Source organism: Sceloporus undulatus, chromosome 2 (genome assembly GCF_019175285.1).
Source record: "Sceloporus undulatus isolate JIND9_A2432 ecotype Alabama chromosome 2, SceUnd_v1.1, whole genome shotgun sequence".
Lineage (NCBI taxonomy): Eukaryota > Metazoa > Chordata > Lepidosauria > Squamata > Phrynosomatidae > Sceloporus > Sceloporus undulatus.
In genome coordinates, this window is record NC_056523.1 from 233,438,857 (window position 1) to 233,450,357 (window position 11,501).

The following is an 11,501-nucleotide window of genomic DNA, read 5'->3' on the forward strand; positions in this document are numbered from 1 at the left end:
GCAGACATCAGGAGACCATCCCTCTAATTAATGTTCCATCTGAACAGCCTCACAGAATATGATGAGATATAAGGGCAACACTAGATAAGAATAACCCAGTAGTGTAAGGTACATACAATTAACCGCCTTTGATAGCAATTGTTGGTAGGTTCTGTAGTAGAACTCTTTTTAAAAATAATGTTATCTAAGATAATTATGAAAGAAGGCTATACAACAGCTTTTAGGCATGCATATGTGCAATGGCCCTTATTGAAGTGAAGAGACACTAAAATAATTGAGTGAACACAGAAATACCTATCTAGTTTGTGTAAGCGATAGGACATAGAATCATTTTTGAAATGTCTAGTTCCAGTTGAGGCAATGTAATTAAGTTTATCTTACTAAACTATTCTGTGAAATGTCTGTAAAAACACATGGCAAATTCAAGGAATATTCAATTGCTCTGTTGCTGCTATCTAGAAGGGATTTTCTGTGTCTTAGAAAGAAGTGGGTAGGATAATGTATGAATGGACCAGTTTGTAAAATATGTATCTAAGGTGACAATGTGTAATTAAGTCATAAAGGAGCTTCTTTGAAACTGAATTCCCAAGGATATAAAAGATCGCCTAACTTCCTTTTTATAGTTTAATTACAGGCATTCAGCTTAATTTAATGAACTCTGGGTATTCTATTACCATCATGGAATTCCTAGCAAGTTATAGTTTCTTTTCACTACAATGGTTGAGGAAGTCTCTTAGGCACAGGAAATACCGAAAGTGCTACACATAAGTCTGACCTACCGTAAGTGAGAAAGCTCTCCAAAGCTATCTCACATCTCTACAGAAAAGAGATCAACGCAGCCATGAAAGTACTTTTTGAAGTCTACGGATCCACATTTTAAACAAATTTTTGCTCTGTACAATGTCTTGTTAGGGCTTCCCTAATGATCAATAGCAAGCACTATTCTCCATGGAGATGCATTGGTTGCAGAGGTGTCATACATTTTCCAAGCAACATATTTTCATCATTTGTAAAAGCAACATGGAGATAAAGTAAGGAATTGTTTGCTTATCACAGCCCTATAATTACCCATTAGCAATTCTGACAGAGACTAGTGGATTGGGGAGGTGCATTGTCCTGAAAGCACACTAGACCTGGTAAATAAATCACAGGTTTAAAAAATCCAATAAACTTTCACCCAGGGTTTCTATGCAATTTAGGGGAAAACAGACCAGCAAGAAATGTTGGCTTCGAGGTGGTGTGGGGCATGGTGTCTGCATGCCCCACTGACCATATAGCGGGCAGCATCACGATGTTTCTGCTACGTGATGTTTATGTGCTGCACTACAGAAATGTGGAAGAGTCGCCACTGAAGCAGAAAGGGCACCCTTTTTCACTCTGCTCATTTTGGGGTCGGAAAAATGCTGGATCAGGGCCGCACTGTGGGTGACACAGCCCCAATCCAGCACTCAAAGGGGTGATGCAGAGGCAGCCTTTTGGAGAGATCTGTTTTGCCCCTAATTCATTTATCCTGTGGAAGAGCCATATTCAATCAACATACCAAATGATATCATACCAACATACCAAATGATATTGAAGACTTTGTCTTTCTAGGGAAAGAAACCTCCCTACCAATTGGCTAAGTTCACTGAGCAATTTTGATCGCAGTTGTGATTCTGCAATTTCATCATAAATGGCTCAAAGAAAATGTCTTTTTATTTAATTGTGTAAATGTACCCAAAAGACTCAGAGTAACTGCATATAAAAACCAGAAATAAAAAAGTAGGTGTACTTTTTTTACTACCACTTCAACACACTTATAATCCACAGCACCATCATCAAGAGGCTCCCCATTCTGTGTGTGTTGGGGTGGAGAAAAAAACAATGGAAGCAAAAAAAGACAGTCATTTCCTCTCTTTAATAAACCCAGGCACACAGCTACCATCTACAGGGAATAAAAAACCAGCAAAGGCCCCTGCAGAAATCAATACGAGGCCTTGATTCAGAGTTATTCCTAAAAACCTGTTCAAAGTAGCAGAAGAATATCAATTAGTTTTACTGTTGTTTTCCTTTGCTGTTGCTAAATCTATATTTCCCAGGATTGTAATTTGGTCACCTTCATTCCTATCCTTTATAAGCATGGATAAATCTTGATGTGTAATTAGCAATGCGATCAGTGAAAATTAACTGCCATGCACAAACCTAACTTTCAGTTCAGAATGATAATGCAGTTCGTTAGGATGACCTAGCTGTGGGGTTTGTTGCACCATAAATTAAATAGTGGAAATAAAGTGCAAGGAAGACCATGTGTTGTGACCTGAATGTAAGGCCAGAGACCCATCTAATCAGTATTTTCTGTTCTGAGTAACAGCAGTTCACATGAAATCTGGCAGAGCTGTCTCCTTGTCTTGGTAACAGAAGATTTCAGGCACTGAAATCAGGCACTGAACCTAAGCCTTAGATTCTCCTATTAACTATTGTAATTGATTGGTCAGTAGCAATTTTAGGATATCACAAGCAATAATGTTCAGGAATAATCATCTTCAAATGTATTATCGGCATTATTTTGTGACCCTAAAACATGCAAACTCAGGATAGCAAATGCGGAAGGAACTAAGATGATTTGTGGTCCCCACTTAGAATCCCAGATTAATTTTTAAAAAACACAAAATATATTTATGGAATTTTAAGCAACTCAGATTGTTCACAGTTTAAAACACAAATTGTTTGTCCATCAGTCATAGAGTCAATAACTTGTGCTGATATGAAAAACAGTTTCATTGCAAATTCCAAGGTCTAAATCCAATATTAATTCCACCCAAAACAGACTCACTGTAATAAATATGACTTGTTAGTTACAGCTCATCTAACTTAAGTCCTGTTTACTTAGTGGAGCTAAGTGGAGCTTCAAAAGCTTGCAACAAGTATACTGTGCATTTCAGTTGTCCAATAAAGGTATCACTGTTTGATGGTTTTTAGTTTGAATTTATTAAATGGCCAACACAGCTACCCCTGCATGTTTTCTGGATTGTGGGATACCACATTGTAGCTGCAATAGGGTAGCCCTGATGGGTGAGCCAGCGGACTGAGACCTTCAACCAAGGTAACACTTTCCCCCCCTCAAATTTGGACCAGATTGGCATGTTTTACCTCAACAACTACCCAAATGTTCTTGATGCAAACACATGGAGACTTTTTGAGGAATCCATTGCCCTCTGCCTACAAAGAGGGCTGTGGCCTCACAGTAATGGAGGCATATTGGATTGCAAAAGGGGAGTCCTTGCTGATCTGTAAATGGACTTTAAATTGGACTTTGTCCAACTGCAGCATGGTCGGAGGAGGAGGGGCCAGCCTGCTAAAGATACCCTCCCAATACCACCTTAACTAAGACAGAAACGACAAAATGTAGGCATCTTACTAGGATCTCTAATTTTTCTCCTGTTTGGTATGTAACATCTTGCCTGATGAAGAAGCCAGTGGAGTTGTGAAAGCTCGCAACAAGAACATTGTGCATTTTGGTTGGCCAATAAAGATATCACTGTTTGGTGGATAGCAAATCGGTGGATGCTCACATCCCATTATATGCAGTGGTGTAGTAAAATGGTGTCTGTTGCCATGAATTGTTGAATCCATGAACGCTGAATCCATGGATACAGAGAGCTGACTGTAAATTTATACTGATCATTGCATACTGATGCATCACATTATACAGTTGGCCCTCAATATCCACAAATTCTGCCTCCACAGATTCAACCATCCACAGATTCAAATTATTTTTTAAAATCCAAAAAGCAAACTTTGATTTTGCCATTTAATGCAAGAGGCATCATTTTACTATGCCATTGTGTATATGGGACTTGTTCATCCATAGATTTTGTATCTACAAGGAGTCCTGAAACAAACCCCAGTGGATACCAAGGTCCCATTGTAATGTGTCACAAAATATAAACCACTTCATTATGAAGGTCTTTATAGAGACAAAATAAATAATCTGACAAATGAAAGGAGATTTAAAAAAAAATGAAGGAAAAATTTGGACATCTCTTAAGACTTTGGCTCACACCTGTTTCCCATTCTGCCTCACCTCTTCTTTTTTCATGTATGTGTGTATCTGCCCAAGTCACCTTTCAACTTATGGTGATCCAAAGAATTTTCATAAGGTTTTCTTAGGAAAGGAATACTCAGAGGTGGTTTTGCCAGTTCCTTCCTCTGAAATACAGGCTACAGCATCTGGTATTCCTTGGCAGTCTACTATCCAAATATTAACCAGAGGTGAACCTACTTCACTTCCAAAGTCAGATGGGATCTCGTGCCTTTAGAGTGGAGATGAGGGGAAAACATAAATGATGGGAATGAATAGGCACAAAATATATAATCTTTGATATATCACAAGCACAGTCACCATTCACAATAATAGTAATCAGCAGCAACAACCAATTAACAGCATCTGTCACTTCTTTAAAATAGAATATAAACCAAAATGGAATATCCATTTGTGTCACTGTTTACATTATAATTACGTTTCTTCAATAGGAGTCTGCATCATCTTTTATCTTCCGCCATAAGAAAGCCAGAGTTTCAAGAAATGATCACCTTATTTCACTTTAACCAACTTTCATTTCAAAACACCTAAGCAACAAAAGTTGCATTCAGGTTTAATACATATAATGGTTTTAATGAGCTATGTAACTTACTTGCTATAGCCTTCCTCCCATTGCTTTAATTGCTTTTTTACTGCTCTGTAGTTGGTCTGTAACATCTGCAGCCTTTTTTTGCGCTTTTCATGGGCATGTCTCAGCTCATCATTTTCTTGGATCTGCATAACACCAAGGTGATAAGATAATGGAAAATGGAGTAGAATTTAAGAATTTACAATGACAGTATGCTATGGTTAAGTTTTGTATTTATCATCAGCCATCAACATGCAGTTTGTTACACTTAAATTGTAACTGAAAAGACTTTACAGGCATGGTTGACTAGACTTATAAAACCAATTCTATATTCATCATAAAAATGTGAGCGATTACATATTGGCCAGGATCCAGAGAAATGAACAACTGGTTCTGCATGTTTATCAGGGCTTTGGATTTACATTTCTTGGATCTGAATATGCCAGTGAATATGCATGGCAAACAATTTTAAAAAACTAAATTTTAGAAATGTAATATGCAACATGACACTGGAGGCAGGATGCACAATGTTCTCTTGGTCATTTTTTTAAAAAAAATTAATAGACACAGTATGTTCCCAAAATGTCTATGCCAAGTTCCTGTTCCTGTTGAGGAGTCCCAAGAATTTATCGTAAAACTGGAAAAAATTCTTTGCCATCACAAGACCTTTTCACTACATGTAGAAATGTAAGAAGGACACACATACTACACAATATAGTTTATTTTCTTACAGGTATATTTTGTACATCTTTTCTCTTAATATACATAATGTGATGATCGCTGGTATATTATCATTCAGGCTATTGCTATGTCTTCTGGGACTGAACCCATACCACTTCAGAACAAGTTTGGTGTGTCAAAAACAATGTCTCTGTGTTAAAAAAAAACCTCTATAAACATTTTTAGATCTATCACCTTTTGTGTGTAACAAAAGCAGCGATTGCTTTTTTAAAAAAATTACAGGGATACTTTTAAATATTGGCTCAAAGTTTGTTATGACTTTATCCTACTACATACAGGACAGCATCACATGTTACAGATCAAGAGTGTATACCACTTAAGGATCACAGGTTATGCACTCTCTGGCCTGTTGCTATGTATGTTGAGTTTTTTAAAATGCCTGTGTGGTTCTTATTTAGCTCAGTCTATGCTAACTGAAACCTTTAAAAGTTGCTTGGTTTGTTGTTTAATTTTTACCTTTAGCTGCAGAGTCTTTTCTAAGTTTTCAATCTTTCTTTCAGCTATTTTAAGCTTCCTTAGTTCCTCCGACTCTTTCAAAAAGCTCTTTGGGGACAGAGACCTTGAACGTTTCACAGGTGGTTCCTGGGAATAAAACAAGGACATGGTTGAACTGGTTGGAACACTGGATTATGAAAGACATGCAAAATTAAAGAACAAGTAATTTTGAATACTAATAATGAATTATAAAAAAAAAATCCTGCATGGAATACCAGAGAAATAACAAGCAGAATTACCACAGCGCTACCACTAAAGGTTTCTCTGTGACTCGTTAATGAGAATATTCATTTACATTTACATTGTTTCTTTCAGAATAATGATGTCCCATTAGGGAAGACTAAAGGGTTATAGACTCAGAAATGCAAGAAACCTCATTACAAAGGAGGGGATAGAGGCTGATCTAATTGCTCTATAAGGGTCCAAGGTTACACTTGATAGGACAACCAGAAACAAGAGGGAAAGGATTTTTTTCCCTTTGAAATAGTTTAACACACTGTGAAGTTGAAGGAACAATATGCTTGAGGAATATAAATACAACAGACAGTAGATCTTATACCATAATGACCATATGGTCATTAACTATAATATGCCTAACTAGAGACAAGAACGTGTGTTTATATTATCTGCAGCTTCATATAGCAATCTGGAGAAAGTATGTGCGAAACTAGCACTTAAACCAGCCAACCTTTTTGCTTGTATGATGTCATATGCCCTTATGTAAAAGAAAAGAAATGAAATATCTAGATTAGTTTTATTGAATTTCCAAATAGCTTTGGCTGGAGCAGTGAGCAACATCTCAATATCATTACAATGCTATTAATACTTTAACTGTGTGATATATATACAAGTATTTTTTGCCCCATTTCTCAGATTTTTTTTTTACTTTTTAAAATAAAGAGCAATTGTATTCTCATATTTATAGCATGTTGAGAGCCAGCACATGGTTGGAGTGTTGGAATATGACTCTGGAAACCAGGGTTCAATTCCCAGCTCAGCCATGAAACCCAATGGGTGATCTTGGGTAAATCACACACTCTCAGCCTCAGAGGAAGACAATGGAAAACCTCCTCTGAAAAATCTTGCCAAGAAAACTCATGATAGGGTCGACATAAGTTGGGAAACATTTGAAGGCACACGAACAACAACAACAACATGTACAGCAGCTCAACTTTTAAGAAGGACTATATAGTGCCACTATATTCTGCTCTGGTCAGGCCCCACCTGGAATATTGTGTCCAATTCTGGGCACCACAATTCAAAAAGGACATTGAGAAACTGGAGCGTGTCCAAAGGAGGGCGACTAAAATGGTGAAAGGTCTGGAAACTATGCCCTGTGAGGAATGCCTTAGGGAGCTGGGTATGTTTAGCCTGGAGAAAAGAAGGTTAAGAGGTGATATGATAGCCCTGTTCAAATATTTGAAGGGATGTCATATTGAGGAGGGAGCAAGCTTGTTTTCTGCTGCTCCAGAGACTAGGACCCGAAGCAATGGATGCAAACTGCAGGAAAAGAGATTCCACCTCAACATTAGGAGGAACTTCCTGACAGTAAGGGCTGTTCGACAGTGGAACAAACTCCCTCGGAGTGTAGTGGAGTCTCCTTCTTTGGAGGTCTTCAAGCAGAGGCTGGATGGCCATCTGTCGGGGATGCTTTTATTGTGATTTCCTGCATGGCACAGGGTTGGACTGGATGGCCCTTGTGGTCTCTTCCAACTCTACGATTCTATGATTCTATACGTGAGGAAAGATTACAGTACAAGCCTTGCTTTTCATTTTTGTTTACAAAAATAAATATCCTGGTTGAACTTTTCTTTGAATAACACAGTCAAAAATATAATTTCTTTTAAAATGTTATTTCATGATGATAACTGCAGGAAGATTATTATTATTATTATTATTATTATTATTATTATTATTTACAGTAGAAGAAATCTATCACTAGATTTCTCAGTATTCCTTTTGAATACTAAAGTAATTTTGTATTCTAAATTAGAACCATGCATAGAACCATGCATATGACCATAGATAATCTAAGATTAATTGTTCTAGCAGAACATATTTCATAATGTTTATGCACTGCCATACTATATAAATCTTTAAAAACATTTTTATGCTTGCAGCATTATAAAGACTATTATAATAATAGCTGTAAGTGCTGTGTATATTGCTGGTATATTGTGGATTATAAAATGCATTCTAGTGTAGATCAGCTGCAAGTAAAGATGAACTAGTTGATTAGGCTAGTGGGTATGTGGAGAGTTTTGAACAAGTACATTTACAAAGCCTTCAACGGGGGAAAATTAATGCATCTAAGTCAATACTAAATTGTGGTTTCAGTTTCAAAAGTGAAGACCCAAAACAGAAAAGGTAATAGCCTGATTCTATGATTTACTGCAATAGGATCAATTAGTTGTGGCAAACTTGTACAGTGGACCTTCCTTATCCGCAGATTTGATCATCCCTAGATGGCAAGCCCTCATTGTCGCCAATGGTGGTGCACACACAGCAGTCATCGGGGACTAAAGTCCCTCCTCCCTCCCTCCCTCCTTCCCTCCCTCCCTCCCTCCCTCCCTTCAAATCTTCTGGTCTGGCTTGGCTTTGGGGGCAGAGTCTGCCACCCAGTTAGCCAGGTCCGAGGCCAAGGCTTGAATATTGGAGCCCCTGTCCCCAGACCCAGAATCTAGCCTCTGGGCTTTGAGACTCAAGCCCTGGCTCTGGCACCAACTCCCTCCAGCCAACAGGTTCCGAGGGAGCTGGGGCCATAACTGGGACTCCGCTCTCAAAGTCAGAAGACTGGAAGGTAGGAAGGAAGGAAGGAAGGGGGCGAGGCACTTAGGGAGAATGGGACAAAAGTGCCTTGCCCCCTTCCTTCCTTCCTAATGGTGGTGTGGCCACACCATCATTAAGGATAATGGGACTTGAGCATCCACGGATTTTGGTATCCATGGGGGGGAGGGTCCAGAATAGGTCACCTGTGGATACCAAAGGCCCACTGTACTACAGAACGCTTTCCTGGAACAGAATGTAGACAGGAAGTCATGTTTTTACCTCACTGTTGCATAACCATTAGCAGAAAGTCTCTGCTTGTATAACAGTGGGGAAAGTAAATGTTCTTACTCTACAGTCTATGGCTTTTTCATACATTTGTACAATTTGAGGATGAAACAAGAAAACTGATCTAATTTTCCACCCCACTGGAACCATTCAGCCATTTTCTTTTCTTTTAAAAAAATTTAAAATTAATATTCTTAATATATACAATACATATCCTATTTCTATATATAAATATATTCCTACATTCTATTACATTTTAACAAATTATTTTATATTTCACCTCAGTGTTCCCCTTCCCCTGAGCCATTTTCGTCCTTATATTCCATCTAGAATTTCAGTTCTTCCCGTGGAGGTAATCCATCTTCTTTTCTCAATGATTTCTCAATAAATTCTTTCCCAATCTCAAAATCGTTTCTTTTCCATAGTCCTTTTTTACTTTCAATTTACATGCCAATTTATCATTAATCGCTATTTCCATACCTCTTTAATACCAACCCTCCACTTATACATTTATTTTCATTTTCCAACACCTTGCTATAATTAATCTCGCTGCTGTAAGCAAATTTGTTACCAAATCTTTTTCTTCTTTTTTCCATTTCTCTAAGTTATATAATGATAACAAGATTATACTTGGTCTTCTATCTATTTTTATATTCATAACATTTTCTATTTCTAATATCACTTTTCCCAAAAAATTTTGTACATATTTACATTGCCACCACATTCCAGCCATTTTCACAGGAGCTTACATTTGTAAAAGCATCTCCCTCCCTCTCTCTTCTTCTTCTAATTTTTGAAATAGACAACAGCAAGCATCTTTTGAAAGACTGCCTCCTCACAGCTGCCACCCTCTGCCTGAGAGTATTTGGATGTAATGTCATTCTTGGGTACTGTAGGAGAAAGTCATCCCTCAAAAGATAGTGCTAATGGGACTGCCATTTTCCTGCATATTGCTTTGGAATGAAAGTACATCCAGGGAACTCTAGGAATAAAAATGTTGAGAGGACTACCACTTTGGCTGTCACCAGTTTCAGAGGTTTAAAACAGAAACCAATGTGTGCTTGCTCCTGCTCTGAATTCCTCCCTGTGTCCCTATTTCAAACCCAGAATTTTCATCATTCACCATTTAGCCTATTCCAGGAGTATAGCTTCTTACACTGAATCTACTTTTAATCCAAGCTTTAGGTGACAATTTCTGGTCAGACCTTGACAGACCACATGGAATCTTTTCCCTGATTATTGAAGAGCGAGACTAGACCTGGATACACAAAGCCTTAAACTACCATTTTGGGTTGTTTATTTAGTTCTGTCAGAGCAGCCATTGGTATCCAAGACTAAAAATTCGATTTTACACTTACTGAAAGCAATACTGAGTCATTTTTTAATGTCAAAAATGTAAGTCAGGGTGAACATTTCTTCTCCTCTTTCCTTCCTCCTCTGAGTTTTCAAACATTTGTAATTGGTGACTAATTCTGAGTCAACTTGGAGCATGTTAGACCAAATTCCAATTTGACTGGAAGTCCGGATCTTGGTAGGAATGTTCAGCAACAATGATTTTTCCACTGCCATGATTCCAATCCCATCATCTTCCTGGCCCCATAAAAAGGATCACATGACTGATTGTGCCTGTATCATGCCTGCAACATTTTAATCTTCCAAATATTATCACAGCAGCATGGAAACAACCAAAAGCATGTAGTTTCCATTTTGCTCTAGCAGCATATAAAGAGCTCCTTAAACCACACTTATTTGGGCATAAAACCCAGAGATTTCGAAACAGACACACTTTTATAGTTCAGTCCCTAAGTATCTTCAGAAAGACTCAGTTTCAGTTGTGACCATTTAGGATTACAGAATATATCACTTTCTTTTAGTGGTCAAGACAAGGAAGGAACCCTCAATTTTTATGAACTGAGTTTTGTTGTTGTTGTTGTGTGCCTTCAAGTTGTTTCCAGTTTGTGGTGACCTTATCATGGCATTTTCTTGGCAAGATTTGTTCAGAAGGAGTTTGACATTGTTTTCCCCCTGAGGCTGAGAGCATGTGACTTGCCCAAGGTTTTATTTCTGTGCATTTTAAGTTTTGTAAATACATGTCCTATGTGCAAAGTCAAGTTCTATCAAAGTCAAGTAAACATAGTAGATACTGTTCATTAGTTGCTTCCTAAAAAATGACATAATGAATGCCTGTTTTTAATGTCAGAAAGCAGCATACAAAAGAGTGGACCATACATTCCATATTCATCTTGCAATGAATTATGACTTCTTACTTGCTTCAAAATGCAAATCAAGAGAATAGTTTTACTCTATAATCCCCTGAAAATTTCATACAGTGTCTTTAAAAAAAAACCTTCCAGTGATTAATATGATGGATCAAAGGAGCTTTGTTACCAATATCATTCATGTTACAAACTGAAAGAACCAGATACATTTACATTATATGACAAGCCGGGGATCCACAGGAAACCTGGCTTGTCATGGATGAGCAAAATGCTAGTGCAGCCTACTCAACTGTAGCTGCTTGCAGCAGGAGTAGCTTAAGAAACAATGAAGCTTTGCTCTGAG

At 37.8% G+C, this 11,501-nt stretch overlaps 1 protein-coding gene across 3 annotated transcripts in view; it reads right to left on the reverse strand.

Annotated features, from left to right (window-relative positions):
• The window catches only part of CNTLN (centlein), a 239,593-nt gene that overhangs the window by 121,977 nt on the left and 106,115 nt on the right, over positions 1–11,501 (reverse strand). For all 3 annotated transcript variants that reach the window (XM_042455496.1, XM_042455497.1, XM_042455498.1), the window contains 2 exons: positions 5,847–5,972; positions 4,674–4,795 (listed from right to left, as the gene is read on the reverse strand). In XM_042455496.1, coding sequence (XP_042311430.1) covers positions 4,674–4,795; positions 5,847–5,972 — 248 coding nt within the window. The remainder of the gene's footprint in view (positions 1–4,673; positions 4,796–5,846; positions 5,973–11,501) is intronic.